General features: G+C 37.2%; 2 protein-coding genes and 1 long non-coding RNA gene across 4 annotated transcripts in view; 2 read left to right on the top strand and 1 right to left on the bottom strand.

Moving 5' to 3' along the window:
* The window catches only part of LOC127846895 (uncharacterized), a 179,118-nt gene that overhangs the window by 133,229 nt on the left and 22,107 nt on the right, over positions 1-23,782 (bottom strand). The window lies entirely within an intron of this gene.
* LOC127846892 (uncharacterized) overlaps positions 1-23,782 on the top strand; it is a 76,192-nt gene that overhangs the window by 51,086 nt on the left and 1,324 nt on the right. The window contains exons 2-11 of one of the 2 annotated variants that reach the window (XM_052378311.1): positions 2,213-3,204; positions 4,042-4,403; positions 5,019-5,084; positions 11,000-11,149; positions 12,200-13,105; positions 14,419-14,917; positions 15,585-15,787; positions 16,319-19,204; positions 19,470-19,516; positions 19,664-19,793. In XM_052378311.1, coding sequence (XP_052234271.1) covers positions 2,253-3,204; positions 4,042-4,394 — 1,305 coding nt within the window. In that variant the 5' untranslated portion in view covers positions 2,213-2,252 and the 3' untranslated portion in view covers positions 4,395-4,403; positions 5,019-5,084; positions 11,000-11,149; ... (4 more) ...; positions 19,470-19,516; positions 19,664-19,793. Of the gene's footprint in view, positions 1-2,212; positions 3,205-4,041; positions 4,404-5,018; positions 5,085-10,999; positions 11,150-11,224; positions 11,304-12,199; positions 13,106-14,418; positions 14,918-15,584; positions 15,788-16,318; positions 19,205-19,469; positions 19,517-19,663; positions 19,794-23,782 lie in introns of those variants that run through there. The other variant, XR_008033693.1, reaches the window with a different exon arrangement.
* LOC127846909 (uncharacterized) lies at positions 960-23,569 on the top strand. The gene is made up of 3 exons (XR_008033729.1): positions 960-1,312; positions 1,893-2,037; positions 23,086-23,569. It is a non-coding gene; the product is annotated as an uncharacterized LOC127846909 (long non-coding RNA).

Below are 23,782 nucleotides of genomic sequence, written 5' to 3'. Positions count from 1 at the left end.
ATAATACTAGGCCATGGAAGACACAAGCCCCTATTACTGCGCCCACAATTTTTAATGGGTGATTTTATGTCCTTTTTTCATTACTTAAAGGCAATTGTTCACAGTTCACATTGAATTGCACGTTTTGTATTTTTGAAACATGTCATTGTTGATCAACAAATCTATAATAATGTTTTAAATATTCTTAACTAATTATTATAGCAAGAAAATACAGATGATTAAAAATACCATGAATTTGAAGCAGGGACCTTTTGAAGCCAAAGCTAATGTGCTACCACGGAGCCATGCAGACTTTAGTATTTAAAGGCAAAATATAAACGCTGCTCAACGTATTTTCCAGATTGTTGAGGAAAATAATTACAAATGCTTAATTATTTTATCAATATCATATGGTTATCAAATATTGTTATCCCCACACTTTTCAGAGAAAAAGTCAGTCCGTCCTGGCCACTATATATGTCCTCCTACACTATTAGCTTTAGAACCTTGAAACTTACACACATGGTAGCTATGAGCATATATGCGACGGTGAGCTATTGGGCATTTTGATCTGACCCTGGTGAGGCCTGGTCAGAGGTTTTTCTGGGACCGCAATTCGAAACAATTCGATATTTGGTATGCATATGTATCTAGACACCACATTTCCATGCGCATATAATTTGTTACCCCTGTGACCTTGACTTTGAATTTGAGGTCAGCGTTCAGGTTTCGAAATCAGCAACCACGATTTGAAAAAGTCTCATAACTACTGTGTCCCTTTAGATATTGCTTTCATATTTGGTATGCATGTGTATCTGGAAAACACCTTTCCATGCGCATACAATACTTGTTGAGTAACGTGTGACATAAAAGTTGCACTGTTGGAAGGACAGACAGGCATGTGCATGTATAAGCTCTCCCTCCATATTAAGCCTCAAAATATCATGCTTTCATTTAGTTTCCATTTCCATAGTTCTTGTTATTATGCCCCCCTTCGAAGAAGAGGGGGTATATTGCTTTGCTCATGTCGGTCGGTCGGTCGGTAGGTCGGTCGGTCCGTCCACCAGGTGGTTGTCGTATGATAACTCGAGAACGCATATGCCTAGGATCATGAAACTTCATAGGTAGATTGATCATGACTCGCAGATGACCCCTATTGATTTTGAGGTCACTAGGTCAAAGGTCAAGGTCACGGTGACCCGAAATAGTAAAATGGTTTTCGGATGATAACTCAAGAACGCATACGCTTAGGATCATGAAACTTCATGGGTAGATTGATCATGACTCGCAGATGACCCCTATTGATTTTGAGGTCACTAGGTCAAAGGTCAAGGTCACGGTGACCCGAAATAGTAAAATGGTTTCCGGATGATAACTCAAGAATGCATACGCCTAGGATCATGAAACTTCATGGGTAGATTGATCATGACTCGCAGATGACCCCTATCAATTTTGAGGTCACTAGGTCAAAGGTCAAGGTCACGGTGACCCGAAATAGTAAAATGGTTTCCGGATGATAACTCAAGAACGCATACGCCTAGGATCATGAAACTTCATTGGTAGATTGATCATGACTCGCAGATGACCCCTATCAATTTTGAGGTCACTAGGTCAAAGGTCAAGGTCACGGTGACCCGAAATAGTAAAATGGTTTCCAGATGATAACTCAAGAACGCATACGCCTAGGATCATGAAACTTCATAGGTAGATTGATCATGACTTGCAGATGACCCCTATTGTTTTTGAGGTCACTAGGTCAAAGGTCAAGGTCACGGTGACCTGAAATAGTGAAATGGTTTTCGGATGATAACTCAAGAACGCTTTTGCCTAGTATCATGAAACTTCATAGGTAGATTGATCATGACTCGCAGATGACCCGTATTGATTTTGAGGTCACAAGGTCAAAGGTCAAGGTCACGGTGACCCGAAATAGTAAAATGATTTTCTGATGATAACTCAAGAACGCTTTTGCCTAGGATCATGAAACTTCATAGGTACATTGATCGTGACTCGCAGATGACCCCTATTGATTTTCAGGTCACTAGGTCAAAGGTTAAGGTCACAGTGACAAAAATCGTGCTCACACAATGGCTGCCACTACAATGGACAGCCCATATGGGGGGCATGCATGTTTTACAAACAGCCCTTGTTTAAATGTGTAGATTGGTTTAAAGCATTACATAATATCACTGACTATTCCTTGGTATGTACATGTATTGATTGTTTATTTCAGCCAGTGCAGTAAAGTGACTCCAATTAATGAGCTGACTGACATGCAGCCCACAGACCTACAGGGACTGTCAGTGGAGCTGGAAACTGTTCTGGGAGAAATCAAAAGCCTTCAGATCAGTCAGGAGCTCAGTGTTCAGGCATTGCTAAGAACATATAAGGAACATGGGGCAGTCATGATAGAACAAATGCGTGGCAATTTAAATTTTAATATAGATAATATAGATGAGTGTGGTAATAGTTATGTGAGTACATCGGGCGGACATGAGCAATATTTAAAAGAAGAGATGTGTAGGAGTGTTCTTTTTATCTTGAATGAATTTGATAATATTACTGTGAAGGAACTAAACGAGATGAGAGATGAAGTTATAAGCATAAAAGGGTCAATTACAAGTTCTATTCATAAATGCACCAGTCTTCACAATGACTTGTCACATTTCCATGAATTTGTTCAGAAAATTGGAGATAATAAGGAGCTCTGCCTTATAGCCAGCATAAAATGTAAGCATATAATACAGCAGGCATTAACTCTGCTAGGAAAGTCAGGCAAGGTGTTTAATGTCCAGAGTATTACTAAGCATAATGTGAGAATACCAAGTGATAAAGATGTATGTTATATCAATGGCATATGTGTTCTTCCTGATGGGCAGGTACTGGTTGTAGACAACTATAATGTGAGAGTCAAGCTGCTGAACCTGCAGTACCAGGTGGTGAGTCACTGGGATGTGAATGCTTGGCCATTGAACATTTGTTTGATCACACCCAGTGAGGTTGCAGTGGCTGTGAATACTAGTAACATACATGAGGTCCAGTTTATCACTGTCAACCAGGGAAAGCTTGTTTCTGGCAGGAAGTTTCAGTTACAACATGAATGTACATGTATTACCCATCACCAAGGAGACCTTTTTGTCCCCTCTGGTCAAGAACTGTACAAATACTCACTGAATGGCAAACTGATCTGCAGACTCTACCAAGATAGATCAGCTGATTTGACAGGTAAGAATCATGGTGAATCCATCCTGATAACATGTGTATTATGTACAGGGATTTGTCTAGCCATTGTGGACAAAGGAGTCTAGTCAAATTGTGTTATTTTAAATCCATACAATGACAAATTTGGGAATTTTTATTGACTAAATGAACCGAGTTGGGATTTATTTTTTTAATCAACAAATATTGACCCATTAGGCCTTTATCTTGTTATTTTGAAAAAATAATAATATAAATTATAGTTACATACTTTGTGAGATGATAATAAAATAAAATTCAGATGTAATAGCAGAAAACCTGCTGATGTATTATAAAAAAATTGTTCTATAATTCATATGTGCCCTTTGAATGCTACAGTACATTGTAGCCAAAACAAGATTCAGAAATATTGATTTATAAACATGAGTAATGAAGTATTTTGACTGTCACTACATGGCATGTCTATAAATAGAAACTGAGTTCCTGGGAAAGAGACACTTTCTGACCTGATGTTAATGTTGTGGTTGTTAAATGATTGTACATGTACAATATGTTTACCTGTTGATAGAACTGTGCAATTGTTTCAGTTTGTGTAATTGTTTCCATCTGTGTAATTGTTTTGCTTCAATTCATATCTAACTCACTAGTCGCATTTCAACATTTCAAAGGTTATCACAATAGCTCTGCTACTGAAGTTTATTGTCACGCTTAACTATTGAATCATTGAAATGTATGCATATATTTTAGATGTGTAAAGGCCTCTTTATAGCAACATATGCGTAATACAATATCACTGCAGTATGTTTAATAAGATTATTTAACATTTACAGTAATTCAATATCTTGATGTTACTCTGTTTTGCAGTATACAAGTGTGCTGTGAGTCCCACAGGAGACAGGCTGTACATCATCAGCTACTGGCAGCACAAGCTTCTCACCCTGGCCAGGGATGGCACACTCCTGGCTACATACACAGACCCAGCACTAGTGTGCCCAGATGGTCTACATGTGACCCCTGCAGGCCAGGTGCTGGTCTGTGGATACCTGTCCCCCCACACTGTACTACAGGTGGGCTGGGAGGGAGAGAGTAAGCTGGCTACGCTGGCTACTATGAAGGATAGAGTGTGGTGGCCAGTGTCTGTCTGCTACAGCAGCACCACATCATCCATCATTGTGGGACAGAAAAGCGACAGAATCCTGGTGTTCAGAGTGGAATAGTGTGTACATGTATGTATTAGCTGTTGTAATTAGTGATTAGTATTTCAATGACCATGTGTTGTTTAGCATACGACATAGTAGTGTGTGATGTTACATTACAACATTAAGTGTGTAGTGAAAGATACAAATAATTTATGTACATGTACACATATTGTTATCTGCTTATACAATGTGAGGGGTTTTGTTGGAACATTAGATCTAATGCATATTATGTTATGTTGTCATAACATTTGTGTCATTATGGTCCTAACATTTAGTTCTTGTAAACCGTGCATGAAAAAACAAAGCATTTCAACTGAAAATTTCATATTTGTACATAAATGCACATGTACATAGCAACTGAGGCTATTTTTAGACTTTTATTTCTATAAACACCATGCCATGTAAGAAATGTATATGGATGAATAATTTTTAAATAAAATATTGTTTAAGTAATCTTTGGAGGAGCATATATTGATATTTTACGCAATGTTTACAGAAAGGTAACACTTGATGTGAGATTTATTAATTTGCCATATTTTATGCTGTTGAACATCTGTTATTGATTTTCATTACATTTATATAAATTTGTGTGAGTCCTAAATATACATACAAGAAAAACATCAAGCTATTTTGCTGCTCCAGTCGCTGCTGAGTCAGGACAAGGATGCTGAGGATGTGGTGGACAAGGATGACCTGAATACACAGAAGGTAACAAAGACGTTTTAATTATCAGGCCTTTTCATGGCCAATTTGGGAAAAAATGTAATTTTGGGATATTTATTTTTTTCGTGCGAAAAGTCCATTGATATCAGAAAAACAAATTTAATATAACTATTTCTAATACTTAAAATTAAAAGAATAAAATCATATTATGCTAGTAATATACTTTTTTTTAGATCTTATTGAAATATAATTGAGACATATTAATCATAAGGCACTTATTATGCCCCCCTTTTGAAGAAGAGGGGGTATATTGTTTTGCACATGTCGGCCTGTCAGTCTGTCGGTCCTTCTGTCCGTCCACCAGATAGTGTCCTGATGATAACCAAAGAATGCTAAGGCGCTGGGATCATGAATCTTCATAGGTACATTGATCATGACTGGCAGATGACCCCTATTGATTTTCAGGTCACTAGGTCAAAGGTCAAGGTCACAGTGACTCGAATATTGAAATGGTTTCCGTATGATCACTCAAGCATGCTTACGCCTAAGATTATGAAACTTCATAGGTACATTGATCATGACTGGCAGATGACTCCTTTAAATTTTCAGGTCACTAGGTGAAAGGTCAAGGTCTCAGTGACTCGAAAACAGTAAAATGGTTTCCTGATGTTAACTCAAGAATAATTAGGCCTAGGATTATGAAACTTCATATGTATATTGATCATGACTGGCAGATGACCCCTATTGATTTTCAGGTCACTAGGTCAAAGGTCAAGGTCACAGTGACTCGAAATAGTCAAATGATTTCCGGATGATAACTCAAGAGTGCTTATGCCTAGGATCATGAAACTTCAAAGGAACATTGATCATGACTGGCAGATGAACCCTATTGATTTTCAGGTCACTAGGTCAAAAGTCAAGGTCACAGTGACAAAAAACATATTCACACAATGGCTGCCACTACAACTGACAGCCCATATGGGGGGCATGACTCGAAAACAGTAAAATGGTTTCCTGATGTTAACTCAAGAATTATTAGGCCTAGGATCATGAAACTTCTTAGGTATATTGATCATGACTGGCAGATGATCCATATTGATTTTCAGGTCACTAGGTCAAAGGTCAAGGTCACAGTGACTCGAAATAGTAAAATGGTTTCCGGATGATAACTTAAGAATGCTTACGCCTAGGATCATGAAACTTCATAGGTACATTGATCATGACTGGCAGATGAACTCTATTGATTTTCAGGTCACTAGGTCAAAGGTCATGGTAACTTTGACTTGAAACAGTGAAATGGTTTCCTGGTGTTAACTCAAGAATAATTAGGCCTAGGATCATGAAACTTCAAGGGATATTGATCATGACTGGCAGATGACCCCTATTGATTTTCAGGTCACTAGGTCAAAGGTCAAGGTCACAGTGACTCAAAATAGTAAAATGGTTTCCGGATGATAACTTAAGAATGCTTACGCCTAGGATCATGAAATTTCATAGGTACATTGATCATGACAGGCAGATGACTCCTTTAAATTTTCAGGTCAAAGGTCATGGTATCAGTGACTTGAAACAGTAAAATTGTTTCCTGATGTTATCTCAAGAATAATTAGGCCTAGGATCATGAAACTTTAGAGGTATATTGATCATGACTGGCAGATGACCACTATTGATTTTCAGGTCACTAGGTCAAAGGTCAAGGTCACAGTGACCCTAAACAGTAAAATGGTTTCTGGATGATAACTCAAGATCACTTACGCCTAGGATCAGAAAACTTCATAGGAATATAGATCATGACTCGCAGATGACCCCTATTTATTTTTAGGTCACTAGGTCAAAGGTCAAGGTTACAGTGACCCGAAACAGTAAAATGGTTTCCGGATGATAACTCAAGAACACTTATGCCTAGGATCATGAAACTTCATAGGTACATTGATCATGACTCACAGATGACCTATATTGACTTTCAGGTCACTAGGTTAAAGGTCAAGGTCACGGTGACTCGGACACAGTAAAATGGTTTCTGGATGATAACTCAAGACTGCTTACTCCTAGGATCATGAAACTTCATAGGTACATTGATCATGACTCGCAGATGACCCCTTCTGATTTTCAGGTCACTAGGTCAAAGGTCAAGGTCACGGTGACTCGACACAGTAATATTGTTTCCGAATGATGTCTCAAGAATACTCCTAGGCCTAGGATCATCAAACTTCATAGATACCTTGATCATGACTGGCAGATGATCCCTATTGATTTTCAGGTCACTAGGTCAAAGGTCAAGGTCACAGTGACAAAAAACGTATTAACACCATGGCTGCCACTACAACTGACAGCCCATATTTGGGGCATGCATGTTTTACAAACAGCCCTTGTTAAAGAAAGAAAAACGCTTTGCGTATGGGTCTGTTTCACATACCCATAAATACGCTAGGAAAAGACCTGCTTATGTATTCCCTATGTATTAAGAATGCAAAAAAGATGAGGTGGAAAAGAAAAGTATGAATTTACTTAAGATAAAATATCCTCTTTACTTGTTTGTATAGTGTAAACTCATATATATATTCATCTGAAATTTCGTGGTCAACTTTTACGGACATATAAGTTAACTTACTGGATTTCTCAGTGCAGAAAAATAAATGATGAATTTGTGTCAATTACTTTTCTGTGTGTGATAAATTTGTGGATCAGTCAACCCTTAAAATCAACATAAATAATGTCCCTCAAATAATAATGGTCTACAGTGTAACCTGTGTATTAAGAATGTTAAAGATGAAAGTGGCAAGAATGATATGATTTAATAAAACATAAAATGGCGTCTTTTATTGTGTATATCATGTTTACAGCAGGACTTGTTTTACTTGAGGATCAATAACTCAAACTCTTCTTCAGCTCGATGCTTTCCAACTTATCAAACAGGAACCTCAGTTACACAACACCCCGAGAATTTCTGTCATCCTCATAAGGCCTGGAGTTTTTATAAAGTTGTGAGATATTTAATAAAGCTTATAAATATGATTCCATGGAATGTATTTGTTCTCAATAAGAAGGACCACGGCCTCATTCCCAGAACAGTGTAATATAAGCTTTAGAGTTAGTTTTCATGCATGCAATGGCAACAATGTAAGGTTGCATGGGAAAACAGGACTTAATGCATGTGTGTAAAGTGTCCCAGATTAGCCTGTGCAGTTTGCATATTCCATATTGGTTCGCTCAACGTTACAGCTACTGCTCAGCAAAGAAGACAACTGTCTGGTGAAAGGCTGGCTGTATAACAGTCCAGTGATGTCGGGGGACGCGGCCTTTCCATGGCTGGGGATTGCATTTTAATTTTAAAGCGGCGCAATAGGGGGCATTCTGTTTCTGACAAACACATCTCTTATTTAGATCTTATCGAAATATGATTGAGATATAATTATCCTGAGGATATTAATTTTTTTAATAAACGCTTTGGGTTTGGGTCTGTTGAACAGACCCATAACTTGGCAAGGAAAATGTATGCATGTGTATTTCCTGTTTATTTAGAATGCAAAAAACGATGAGGTGGAAAAGAACAGTATGTAGTTTCATTAATTGTCATCCATGCATTTAGGGAATTTTGTTAATATAGGAAGTCTCTTCTAAACGAAATTCCGTCTAGCGGAGTAGCCTGTGTGGCTGTATGGGCTCATCTGGGAAGACACTTTACGCAATATTAATAATAAATTACTGTTTTCTCAAAAGGAGGCTCAAAGCAATTCCACCTACAGTCTGTCACAGAGTTTAACAAGATGAGCCTCATTCTGGGAAACGGGTTCTTAACGCATTCAAAGTGTCATCCACACATTAGTCTGTGTATTGCACACACAGACTAATCATAGAGGATACTTTCTAATTTTGTATCTTTACATCATGTCATTCTTAAAAAAAAATAAAAAATGAATTAATACATATTGTGCTGTTTAATTTTTCCGTGATGTGTATAAAATGCTTATAATTGCTTTGATTCTTAGCGTTATTCCTTACATATGATAATTTTTTGATTGTATATTTAACTATTTTAAAATATTGATGACTTAAAAATATGACGTATATATTTTCTGTTCTTAATAATTCAACAAATTATTGCAAAGTTATGTTAGTAAACATACATCTATTTGAAATCAGTTCGATCAAATTCCAGATGGGTCTAACTTGTGTCGTCTGTCCCAGCGAGGTTTAGTTATTGGTTTTCGCCTGTATTGAGCAAGGAATACACCTCTCTAAAAAAGATTTAAAATTATTGTTCTAAATGAACAATTGTGTATCAAAATTAAAAAATAAATACAATAAAGCTTTTCAAACACTTTACTAAAAAAATGTTGAAAAAAAACTCTAAATTCATTATTATTTGTTGGAAATTAATTAATGTTCATTTGGTGGGTTTACTAATCCACTAAATAAACTCAAACACATAACAAAATGACCCGGGGCTAATTCGTGTTATTACAAAATCAGGAATCCACAAATTTACGTGTCCATGAACAAGTATTTTTTTATGACCTGGAGGTGCCAACAAATATAAATCATTATCCAGTATCAGGGGGTAAACATTCCAGTCTCCATCTTGAATTGGTGACTAATATTTTGCTTTGTTTTATCTGTCAGGGCCTTTTTTGAAATAATAGTCTGTCAGAAAGGAGCCATGACTCAGGGCTATTTTTCCTTCTTAGGGAATGGCATTTTTCATGAATTTCTGAATTTCGTGACTCAAATTTTCACAATTTAAAGAAGTTTGCAACTGAAATTTTCACAATGTACTCTGGTATATTTTTTCTGAAACTTTAATTTCCCCTAAACATATCAAACAAAGTTAATGTTGCAATTTACTTTACTTTTTTTGGTATTGGTAAATGTGAAATTTTCTATGTTTGGGCGTCATCAAAGTACGAACGAACTAGTTTTGTCAGGAGGTAGTCATAAAGGGCAAGTAGTCTGTAACATAATTTTACTCCCAGGTGTATATGAACAGCCATTTATTTCCCTTTTTTATGTCCCCCACTATAGTAGTGGGGGACATATTGTTTTTGCCCTGTCTGTTGGTTGGTCTGTTGGTCTGTTGGTTTGCGCCAACTTTAACATTTGCAATAACTTTTAGAATATTGAAGATAGCAACTTGATATTTGGCATGCATGTGTATCTCATGGAGCTGCACATTTTGAGTTGTGAAAGGTCAAGGTCATTCTTCAAGGTCAGATGTCAATTATATGTGACCAAAATCGCTCATTTTATGATTACTTTTGCAATATTGAAGATAGCAACTTGATATTTGGCATGCATGTGTATCGCATGGAGCTGCACATTTTGAGTGGTGAAAGGTCAAGGTTATCCTTTAAGGTCAGAGGTCAAATATATGTGGCCCAAATCACTGATTTTATGAATACTTATGCAATATTGAAGATAGCAATTTGATATTTGGCATGCATGTGTATCTCATGGAGCTGCACATTTTGAATGGTGAAAGGTCAAGGTCATCCTTCAAGGTCAAATATATGGGTCAAAATCGCTCATGTAATGTCACTTCTGCACTATTGAAGCTAGCAATTTTATATTTGAAATGCATGTGCATCTCATGGAGCTGCACATTTTGAGTGGTGAACGGTCAAGGTCAAGGTCATCCTTCAAGTTCAAACGTCATATAGGGGGACATTGTGTTTCACAAACACATCTTGTTTAAAGCACTCATAATAGACACTTCTGTATTTGCAAGTGGAATAATAAAATGAGCACTGACACTTAACATTGCCACAAAAACGCATGTAAAATAATATTTTGATGGGTTTTTACAATTAAGTTCCGTGCAATTAAAAAGACCCATCATTCTCAATTTGAAGATTTTATGCTAGGAATTTGCAAAAAATGCTGGTGTATTACTAACTTACATGTACAAGTTCAAAATACTGACATAGCCAAAATATATCATATTGGTCCCCTTAATGTTACAGCAATTGCTGAGCACAGCGGAAGACTGTTTAATGAAAGGCTCAGCCGTATCAAAGTCCAGCAATGTGCGGGGACGCGGCCTATCCATATCCATATATTACATCATTTTAGCTGTCACTTACAAGGGAGATAACTGTAGATCTGCACCAGCAGTGAGTTCTTCCTCTAAAGTTGCTTTTTAATTATTTTAGCTGACACTAACAAGGAAGATAATAAAAAATCTGCACCAGTAGTGAGATTTTGCCTTAAAGTTGCTGTTTAATCAATGACACTAAGAAGGGAGAGAATTGAAGATCTGTATCAGCAGTGAGTTGTAGCCCTTTAAGTTGTTTGTTTAAATATGTCTAACAACTTTATTACATGTTGATTTACTTTGGAACTGTTTTCTAGTGTGAATTTTAACAGATTTTAACAATCAAATATCTGTAAAGGCATGGTAAAATATTAGGTGTGTGTTTTTTGCAACTTTGCAAAGACATTAATATTTAATTGTTTCCTCCCATTTATTGAAAAATATATTAACAGTAAAACATCTGTAAAGGCATTATAAAAGTAAAGAGATTAATATTATAATGAGTACAATTAGAAAAAAATCATGCTATAAAGATAAATAAACTATGCTGTGGGGAAATGGGGCTTAATGCATGTGCTTAAATTGTTGTCACATATTAGCCTGTGCAGTCAGTACAGGCTAATGAGGGACATCAATTTGCTCTTTAATGTGGTTTTGCTGGAAAGAAGTATCTTCTTTATTATAATAATCCAAAGTGTCCTCCCTGATTTGCTTATGTGTATTTTACATGCTACACATCTTAATATTGATTAGCTGCATATTGGCTTATGAAATTACATCTCTAAAAGTTAAGTAAGGATAATAATTATGAATTTACAGGTTAGTAAAGCTTTAGCCAACACGTGTTATGTCTTAATACACAATAGTTTAATTGTATTAACGTTCATGCTATTAACGTCAATGAACCAATAAAATGCCAGATTAGACATTCATGAGATAGACGTTTTGCTCTTGAAAACCTTTACATCCAAGAAGCAGAGTTTTTAAATAATGTAATATAAACATCTGTTATAAATTCATATCACCCACTGTGCCTTAACATCCAACCAAGAAGCAGAATTTTTTAAAGAATGTAATATAAACATTTGTAACAAGTTCATATCACCCACTGTGCTATTGTTGTTTTTAGGAGAGCACCAGCATTGATATGTAGTTAGCCCAGCAACAGCTCCAGTCCGGCCTGCAGGAGCTCCAGTCCAGGGCGACCCTTCTTCTCTCCTGACCCCAAGCTACTCCCCTAGACCTCCGGCCTCAAAGGGTCAGCAGTGTTTAACAATTCCGTTCTGCAGGAAATTCTGAGCACATCGAGATTTCATGTGCTGTTCTCAACTACCGCTATGTCCGTGTCGAGTTTCCCACACTTGCATCTGAGTAGTTTTGTTTAGCTGGAGTGCCTGAGTGGGACGAGTGCTAAAGACACCAGGAGTTATAGCAGTAGTTTTGGTAACGCTAACAGTCAGTTCTCGATGTTGGACATCACGAAGAATGACCAGTTAAATAACGTGTTCCATTTTTTTATGGGACGTACAGAAATTCAGCAAAGAATTTGAGAAAATCAAGAAACAATTCAAGCCATAAATTCAACAGTGTTACCTTGCCAAGGGGAATACTTTTGATGTTAATAGTGCGGGCAACAGTAGCTGTGCGGACTTTCACGGTTTGTCCTTTCAGGGGAAAAAGTGTCCTAAGAGAATGCGCTTTTGACGCTAATGCTGACAAAGGCAGTAATGACTAGGTTGTGAACATACAGAACACGATACATCAATGGGGTGTGTTCTTCTGGCGCGAAATCCGCGAAATATTGGAAACACTCTGCTAAAAGCGAACACGTGCGTTTTGTTACGAGAACTTGAAACTCCGAGCCCAAAGGGCATCGTATTGATTCGAGGCTAAAGAAGGCCTTGAAATATGACAGCATTTTTGTTGTATGATCCAGAGCGCCATTCGACGCTCAACCGAAGTTAATCAGAACTCAAACTCAATCCTTAACAATATCAGTGAGGCCAGCGTGTCATCTCAGCTTGTTGAGCTTCAGGTGAGACCTTACTGTTTTATGTATTTTGAAAATTGGGGCTGATATTTCAGTCCCATTCGTAATCTCAAAACGTCTATATTTCCCATTATTACTGGCTAAAATTCTCAATTAAATATTTGTTTAAATAGGTTGAAACATTGAGTTCATTTCCTTATTCGGCTCTATAAGTTGAACCTTAATGCAATTAATGTTGATAGCTCTTGTTCTCAATGTTTAAATATTTGTTAACGATAAAACAATCCCAATTTAAATCAAAACAGCAGGATTTTTCCTAAATTTTCCTAATTTCAAATATTGTTTCATGTACAATAAACTCTGCACAGAGCTAGCCCCTGTTCTAGCACATTTAATAGTCTTTTATGAGAATAATTGGCTTGATTTGCAAATTTCACTAAGTGTTATTAATATTTTGAAGTTGTTGGTGTTCTAAACATATTTCACATAAAATTGGACATGATTATTATTTAAAATATGGCCGGGATGTTTGCAAAACAATTGCACTTTATTGCTTTCAGAAGTGAAACTTTAAGTCTTAAGTATGTCCTACAAAAACTTGGCTATATATTCGAGAAATCAACAAATATCAATACAGCGAATTAATTTAATCAGAAAATGCTATAATTACTAGTATAATGGCCCTGGTAGCCAGATAGAGTGGCGTAGGTTTCTCTCACCATAGATGTCCATCGTTTTTTGTATTTCTGTCTAACTCATATACAAAACGTGTTTGATCAAGTACACATACACTTACAGTATTTAACTCACATCTATTGTTTCTGATGATATGTCATACAGTTGTATTGTTTTACTTTTTGATGTTGTTCAGTCTCACATTCTTAGTTTTATACATATAAAGGTGTACAGTATCATGTTTTAAGTTTTATAATGACATATTTAAAGAGTATCACATTAAAAATTATACAGTATTACATGAATTTTAAAGTTGTTGATTCTCACATTTTGTTGTATAGTTGCACTTTTTAAGGAGTACAGTCTCACACTTTAATTTGCTAAAGTTATGCCTGTTTTTGTTTTTTGTTTAGATAAGTATTTTACCTTGCTACAAACTGTACTTAACTGTGTATTCTTCGCGGTTTTAAACAACAAAATTTTAATGTAAAGTTGGTGAAAGTAACTCATTGATTCAACGCTATTCTGAGTTCAAATTGGTGAAAAATTAATTGCGATATCCTGAATATCAATTATAGACGCAATGTTTGTCATTAAAAAAGGTGTGTAAAGTAAGTTTGTTTTAATATTCATTCGTCACTAAATACAATCTGGGTTTAGTTTGCTTTCCATTGCCTTTTCAGCAAACATGAGCCAACAAGACAAACATTATTGTACAATCCCGACCCCCTTTTGCAAAAATACTACAACTCTCTCAAGAAATTCAGCACGAAATCCTCTTGTGTCAGCCTTACATGCTTCCTATCAAGATATTTTCCCATGTTTGCTTCATCAACACTTCCAACAGCGGATCCTTGGTAATTTAGACTTCCGTTCCAGCGTGGATGGGGCTTAGCAATAAATTGATGCTGGGCAACGGCAAATTGTTCGGGACGAGTCGCTCGAACGGAAACGATCTGACCCAACAGATAGCTTATAGTGATGTGTCCATTAATGTGACTGACCTCGATATGTTGCTTTTAAATAATGCGAACCTTACACCAGAAGAACAGTCTGCGAGCAATTTAAGCCATTTAACAACCGTTGTTGTCTGGAATTCACGGCTTTGGGTTGACGAATTTGGCGTCAGGACTTGCTCTATCTCTGTCTACGGCAGCAGCAGCAGAAACAACAAAAAAACAGGTAGTATTTGAGCGGTGCTCTGGGATACGGGTTTCAATGTATGTGCTTAAAGTGTCATCCCTGATTAGCCTGTGCAGACTGCACATACATTGAGTCATATTGCTTAAAGTGTCATCCCTGATTAGCCTGTGCAGACTGCACATACATTGAGTCCCATTAAAGTGTCATCCCTGATTAGCCTGTGCAGACTGCACATACATTGAGTCCTATTAAAGTGTCATCCCAGATTAGCCTGTGCAGACTGCGCATACATTGAGTCCCATTTTACCAGAATGAGGCTCATATAAGTGTATCAGTCTTCTTTCTGCCCGATTAAGGAAAAGTTCCTAGCATCAAATGGGAATTTTGGTGTTTTTAAATTTATCAAACTTGGTAAATAAAAAGCAAATAACGGTTGATATCATATCAGTTTAAATCACAGAAGGTCAGCGCACAGTGTTGTCTATTTTTCAGCCAAAGGTCAGCCCCTGAACCCAAAGTTTATCATTGTATAACAAAAATTAATATAATTAATGTAATTGTTTCATTCGTTTTAATTTGAGTAAAACAATTATTTAATGCCTTTAGTACATTAAACAATAATTTTCTTTATTTATTTTTAATATTTATTTAAGTGCCTGCATTTTGTTTTAAGAGCCAGTTCTTACAGAATTCTTTTCAATCATAGATTGGTAACCAGCTGTACAACAGGCTCTCTTGCCAGCTGGGCCCAGACACCCAGGGACACTTCCTTCGCATGGGTGGTGGTGGGTGGCTCTCGGCGAAGGACTTTTGGGCAGTTCAACGTGTCCTACTCGCAGAATGCAGCCAATCTAAACATGGGGCTCCACATTTTCCTGGTCAAGATTACCTTATCCAAATAGTAGATTGGTAGTGTAATTTACTTTGTATTATGTGCAGTTGTATTACTCCAAATTTCAATTCAAATAGTTTGTGTGTGTTATATATTGATAATACTCTCTCATGGGTGCTAACTTAAAAAATCATCAGGTAATCGTAAATATTTGTATTGTTTTGTATTGCCTTGAAAGTGTGTAAGGGGGGGGGGGCTTTAAGATTTATCCTTGTCAGTAATTCTATCTGTCCTTGCTTCCATCATTCCCTATGTCCAACCCACCTTTTTGTTGTTGAACTGCACTTAATAAATATTGGTTTCAGAGGGATGAAACATGTCAGAATCAAGTGTATAGTATATAGATGGCTATGTTTGTATCAAGTCTTTGGTGTATATCCCATTTGTATCAAAAGCCTACAAACATGATGTATTTCTTATAAATGTTTTACTTAAACAACATTGATTGACTTCCAATATAACTGATACAATATCAGAATGTTTTGAATAATTTGGTTTACATGGGACACATTTATGGGATGCGCTAAGATTTTTTAATCTGTTCGCAGAAGCCTTATCCTCAAAAGTTCAGGTCCAAAGAAAGATGGTGACCAACTGCAACTCAGCCACTTCATCTCAATAGGTAAGTTCTTGTGCCATTGCAAAAGGGGCCACTATGGCAAAGCATTCAGGAGACCCAGTCTCAATAGCCTAAGACGTTAGATGCAATAAAGCTTTAATAAGCAGGTTAAACCTAATTCAAACTTTGGTTTCTGCTCATCATTTAATTGACCAGTTTATCTTATTTCAATTTAGGAGTTCAGCGATAAACTCTTGTATCGAATATAGAAAGAAGAAGTTTCAATTTTAACCCTCAATATTGCATTTTAAATTGATCATACAGAGCTATATTAACACTCAAAACAACAACACCAACAAACAATTTATCAGCAGGTACCAACATATTTGACTCTTTAACTCTTTACAAAATCAGGTCCCATACTAATTGTAATTATGATTCTTTTTTCTGCGTAGCTGTTTAATGTCACTTTTGAACTTAGGTGTCCTTTAGGTAATACATTAATAAAAATGCCCGCGGCTACCCATGAATGAATACACTTAATTTAGTCCATTGGCTGATTTGAGAATACCACCAGAACATTGGAAACACGGCCGTGTCTTTCTAACACAGTTTTACTGCGTGTTCAGCATGAAACAATTTTATATTTCTTATGAAAAGGCATGATAGATAGAACAGTTTAACACTCAACTCTTCACATCAATACAATTTGTGCGTAGATTCTACACCATCGTCAGTTCGCGGTTAGTGCGTGTGAATGTCAGAGTTTATATACAGGTCATTACTGCGTTATATATAATAAAGACGCTATAGCGTGAACTAGCTGAACTGGAATTTTCTTAAGACCAGAAAGATGTTAAATGAAGATATCCAGCGATATAATTATGGTATGTCAATAATAGATTCTTTATGTGTTTTCAACAATACCATAATAAATATTATTTTTAATTAATTTAACAAGAATTATTCCACCATATTGACTAATGTATTAAGAATGAGCGCGATGATTCTCGATACTGTCTATACTCGAATCAAATAGCAATGCCCGACAAACCACTAAAACAGGTTTGTTTAAAGAACGCGCGTATAAATATTTAAAATATGTACGGATACTTCGCATGTGGCCGGTTGACTCAAATGTTTTAATTTCACTTCCATTATTCTTTTGGTTTTCTGTTTTGTATCTATAGGTTTATGACCAGCAAGATGTAATAATGTAAAATAAGCCGCCAAAACTCCACGTAACATCCCGTTCTGCGTGTGATGCAGCTAAGAACTGCACCGAAAAAGACATTCGCTATCCTTGATCTCATTCATTGAACTCTTTACCTTTCATAAACTCCAACCACAATCAACGCCGTATATCATTTTAAAAGATATTTCTTGTTTACCATTGATGCATAAGAGAGTTCAGTGATGTCTATAGCTTTGAATAAGATGAATTTTTCTGTTGTCAATATCTGTATATCAACTTTAATGACCAATTGTGACCTATCCACATTGTGATTATAGTTTTAATGGGAAACAAAGCACATGCCAGTAATGGTGTAAGTAGCTTTTCATTGATTGCATCAGGAATCGCCCATATGACTATTACACCCAGAACAATCCTAAATGTTACGTGTTGCAAATCAACACATTTAATGATCATTTTAGTTGATTTGAGCACGAAGTTCTCAAAGTGAGAAATTGTGATCACCTTATGATAGGGATCATGCTGTGTGCTGCTTCAACTTATAGCTTGTTACCAATCTAGAAGCATGAGTTGTTATTGAATCTTGATGAAACTTGATCTGAAATCTTGACATTATCTATGCCAATTTGCATCGTGTTAACATGCATCCTAAAACTAGGTCATCTATTCAAATAACAGAAAATCATGGTTGACACTCTAGAGTCTAGACGTCACGATTAAGATTCAATCTTGATGAAACTTAGCCAGCGTTTGAATCAGGGCCACTTGTGTAAAAATAAACTTGGTGTCAAGGCTCAATAATGCTGAAATATGGTCAGAATGCTTTCTTGGCATTTTAATTAAACACCGCTAAATTCCCCCTTAACTTGATTTTGCTAAGAAGATTTATCTTTAAACGAAAAATGCAATAAAAGCTTGGTTTTCCCAGCAAGGCTCATGTATTATAGAATTATTGTGGCAGCTGCATGTGGGCTGTTGGGCAGTGGCCGCACCTATAACCTCTGCTCTCTGTTTTAAGACAATTTAAATCGGATCTTCATGAAAGTTATTCATCATGTTTGTAGGCTTAATAAAAATGTTCTTGTCTAATGAAGGCAAATTGACCGTTCTGCAATGATTAATAAAAACCAGTCTTCTGCAGTAGTGTAGTTTTTTTCTTCATTTTTAGGTATACAAACTGTCTGTAAAATTGCGACTTGTCTTAGCATAAATGCAATTAGAATTTATTTAATTTTCCTATTTTTTACAGCTCATACATTGCATAACTGTGTAATGCTTTGAATAGTGTATCGCACGTGTCTATTTAAATGTCAAATATTGACTTGCCTTCAAGGTAGGACATTGCAGTGAATAGAAGCATGACTTTCTGCTGATGCAACTAGATATTCACTTTGATTTCATATGACAACAATTGCCAGTAAACAAGGCACCCTTCCTAAACCCTCGCCGACTGCGCTAAACGGGAACCTTAATATACATGAGATTCCAGGCGGAATGTAAAATCTGTACCACTCTGATCTCCAGTAGCAGCCCCAGCCGTGGGAGGCCGATTCATGATGCACCTATGGCCTTAATTATCTCTGAACATCCCAACCTCACATGACCTGTAGGGCGGGGATGTATATAAATGATCATTAAATCCCACAAACCAAGGAGAGGTTATATTGGAGTCAATTTTATGTAAGTTGGTCAGTTAGAGGGGCGTTTCGTCTGAATTTTATGACAATATATTTTTACCTCACCAAATCTACATTTCTAAAGGGATTAAGTTGAAACTTCAATCATGTGAAAACCATGAAGTCTGGATTGAGAGTTGGTGGTGATTTTGTGACAAAGCTCTAACTAAGTATTGGTCAAGTCACTGTCTTGCATAAAAATATTTTACTGTTTCTGTATCTCACCATACATGGGAATTCAGAGGTTGTTATACTTATATTTGATTCAGGGGAAGGGGGGTTAACTAAACGTGTGCCCACAGTTGCACAGAGCCGTGTGAGTATTTTTGTTTAAAAACAACGAAAGCATTATATCCCTTGCATGAATTGTGATCTTAGATTTTAAATCAATGTACTATTGTTCTATTATTTATTTTACATTATACCAAATGTTCCAATATATATATATATAATTGTTTTCCAGTGGTTTGTGTTCAGTGTCAAGCAGTATCCTAGCAATCAAGCCAAGTCAGCGCAGCAGCAACAACAGATGCAGCAGCAGTCGTACGCAATACATCAGCAGCACTGGTGCATATGCATTAAACTATAAAGAAGTATGAAGGCAAACATGTCTGTATAAATTTAGTTTATTCTCGACCATTTAATATTAACTTGTTATATTTATGCCCCCCTTCGAAGAAGAGGGGGTATATTGCTTTGCTCACGTTGGTCTGTCAGTCTGTCTGTCGGTCTGTCAGTCCGTCCACCAGGTGGTTGTCAGATGATAACTCAAGAACGCTTGGGCCTAGGATCATGAAACTTCATAGGTACATTGATCATGACTCGCAGATGACCCCTATTGATTTTGAGGTCACTAGGTCAAAGGTCAAGCTCACGGTGACCCGAAATAGTAAAATGGTTTTTGAATGATAACTCAAGAATGCATACACGGCCAACAGGGCAAACTCTGAACAATATTACTGAAGCAACTGGTCTGTAATCCTAAATCTATAATTATCGGTCCAATGAAACATCATCCTTTGAGTAAAATACAGTGGATCAGTAAAAATATTATCAGAATATGAGATTTTTTGTATGTTTTGTATATTAAATATTGTGTTAATTAGAGCTGCAACGATTCACCAACAGCTCAATTCAATTCGATTTCGATTTCAGACACTCCGATACCGATTATTTCGATTTGATTCATCTTCAAACCTAGTTTTATCATATATTCACTCTTATGCCTCAAAATTAACATTTCTGTTCAAATGTGATTTCAATAAAACACATAAAAAAGAATAGCAAATTAAGAATTTTAATATAAAAACTTCTCACTAGAAGATTGTGTTGATTACACAATAATATAAAAAATAAATAAACAAGAGGGCCTGAAAGGCCCAAGGTATCCCCCGCAACATATGCTTTGTTTGAGGATTGGTGCAAATTGGACGGATGAACAAAATGATAGATGGACGGACGGAGGACAATAACACAAAACTAAGACAGAGGAAGGTTCTTAAGCACAAAAGTGCCGGACGGACAGCCGGACGGACGAACAACGCCAAAACAATATCCCTTCGCCTCTGGCGGGGGAATATATGCATACCAAGTTTTAAAGAAATCCGCCAAAGCGCTTCCAAGATATGGCTCCGGACACAAAAATGCCTATAGTAAAAAGAATTTTTTCAAGATACAAAGGGCCATAAGTCTGTTTTTAACAGATGGTGTACAATGCCATTTGGCATGCATCATCCTCTTATGCATATATATATACTCATACCAAGTTTCAATGAAATCCGCCAAAAACTTCAAGATATGGCTCCGGACACTATAAAGCATTTTTTCAAGATACAAAGGGCCATAAGTCTGTTTTTAACAGATGGTGTACAATGTTATTTGGTGTGCATCATCCTCTTATGCATATATATACTCATACCAAGTTTAAATGAAATCCACCAAAGAACTTCCAAGATATGGCTCCGGACACAAAAGTGCCGGATGGACGGACAGCCGGACGGACGGACGGACAACGCCAAAACAATATCCCTTCACCTCTGGCGGGGGATAATAATGATAAGAACGTATCTGGAATCATATGAATGGTTGTACTATCACTATTATACTTTTACCCAAAACCGCTATAAGCATGTCTTCCATTGTGCCATGACAGCATCACCTGTTACCTGTAGGACAAATCACATTCTCTAATAAACTTAACGAAATTCCAACAGAAATAGAACTACTTTTCTGGCTCGCGACTTCAGTAGTTGCACTTGTGCCACCTCTTAGTCTTGCTAAATCAACGTTATGTTTGCGTTTGACATATTGCATTAGAGTAGTGGTTGAGCCGGACGCCACATCCATGAAGCACAGTTTGCACTTTGCTTTATCGGTAGGGCTACCATCCCGAAACCCAAAATACTGCAACACTTTTAGTTTTTGCTTCTTAGGCGCATCTGATAATTTCAATTTGTCGGCAACAACTTGTTCAGCCATTTTGACGCTTTTTCCGAAAGTAGACCGTAACGTGCTTATTGATTGGATGACTAAAGTATTAAGCAACCAATCGCGCGCGTCGTAATTACAGGTAAAGAAAAAAACCTCCACCTTCCCGTATCAATAGTCAGAATACAGCGTGCTTTACGTATCTATTCATATATATGTATATATGTTAAAGAATCGAATGGAATTTGGTAGGTTTGGTATCGTAATCGAATCGAAGCATTTCAAATCGATTTTCAATGAATCGGATCGAATCGTTGCATGCTCTAGTGTTAATGTTTAATTTTGTTGATTAATATAAATATAAGCAGGACAGGGTAGGTAATACACTATTATATCTTTCTTATATACAGGGGAAACAAATGCAATAAGTTTATATTTCATGTTTAATGAATAGAGGATATCACCCCCCCCCATTTTTTTTAAGCATGATGTAATAAATTACCACACCCCACATTAAACCCCTTCTCACAACCCCACCCCCTCTCAACCCCCCACCCCCCTACCCCCCCATCCCCTACCCCCCCCATCCCCCCTATCCCCCCCTACTTCCCCACCCCCCCCCCCCCCTCCCCCACCCCCCCCAATTTATTTTTTTAAACATCTTATAAATTACACACCCCGACATTATACCCCCTCTCACCCCCACCCCCCCTACCCCCCCACCCACCCCCCACCCCAAAAAAATATTTTTTTAAACATCTAATAAATTACCCAACCCAACATTATTACCCCTACCCCCTCTCATCCCCCAACTCCCTACCCCCACCCACCCACCCCCCCTACCCCCAGCCCCCACATCTCCCACCCCCCAATTTTTTTTTAAAAAACATCTTATAAATGAAACCACACCCCACATATACCCCCTCTCACCCCCTTCCCCCACCCCTTCTAGCCCCCCTACCCCCCCAACCCCCCCCCAATTTTTTTTAACATCTTATTAATTACCACACCCACATTATAAACCCCCCTCTCACCCCCCTAAAACCCCCCCCCCACCCACCCCATTTTTTTTAAACATCTAATAAATTACCCCCACCCCACATTATTACCCCCCTCTCACCCTCCCCCCCCCTAACCCCCCACCCCCCACCCCTCCTCCCCCCATTTTTTTAAACATCTTATAAATTTCCACACCCCACATTATACCCTCCCGCCTCTCACTCCCCTCCCCCCCCCTACTCTAACCCCACCCCCACCCCCCCCATTTTATTTTTATTTTAAACATCTTATACATTACCACAAACCCCACATTATACCCCCCTCTCACCCCCCTACCCACCCCCCCCCCCCCCAATCCGCATCCCAACCCCCAAAAAAAAAAAAAAAAAATTTTTAATCAGTGACTCAAAATAGTACAATGGTTTCCGGATGATAACTTACATTAGGTCAAAGGTGAAGGTCACAGTGACAAAAAACGTATTCACACAATGGCTGCCACTACAACTGACAGCCCATATGGGGGCATGCATGTTTTACAAACAGCCCTTGTTTATCAAAATATATGTAAGCATATTGATACATATAACTTTGCTTTGATTAAGTGTTCGTTTTATTTCACTCTGCCTCTTCTTGCCATGTTGAGGATGGCCCGCACATTGCCCCTGTACTGACCTGGGGGTTATTTGTATGGTCAATGGGCTTGGATGGTCATGGAAGTAAGAAAGTGTATGATTTTAAAGGGATTTATTCACAGATTTTGTATTTATTGTAAGTTATTCCATGAACTGTACTATTTCCATTGTAATTCTATCTATTAAAATAGATTGCAAATTCTTTAACCCATTTATTTTATATTGATCCATCGTTATCTGCAAATAAAGATCCATCTTTATCAGTTAAGAAAAGGACACTAACATAGGGCATCAGCAAGAACTAATTAAGATCCGCAACATTTAGGTTGGTGACTGTGTATTTGTTAAAAATCATTACTATTTCTCTAGATCTATTTATTCATTTCATTACATATATGTACGTGCAGACGTGAAAAGACTGGAATATTTGAAAAATTAATAATTCATTTAAGTCTTTTAAGCGGATACTTGGGGCGCTTTACACCCCAAGGTACGTGATTAATAAGTTTTATGAAAAAGAAAAA

The sequence above is a fragment of the Dreissena polymorpha genome, chromosome 10 (genome assembly GCF_020536995.1).
Source record: "Dreissena polymorpha isolate Duluth1 chromosome 10, UMN_Dpol_1.0, whole genome shotgun sequence".
Lineage (NCBI taxonomy): Eukaryota > Metazoa > Mollusca > Bivalvia > Myida > Dreissenidae > Dreissena > Dreissena polymorpha.
The sequence above is the reverse complement of the archived record's forward strand: the minus strand, read 5'-3'. Positions and strand labels throughout refer to the sequence as shown.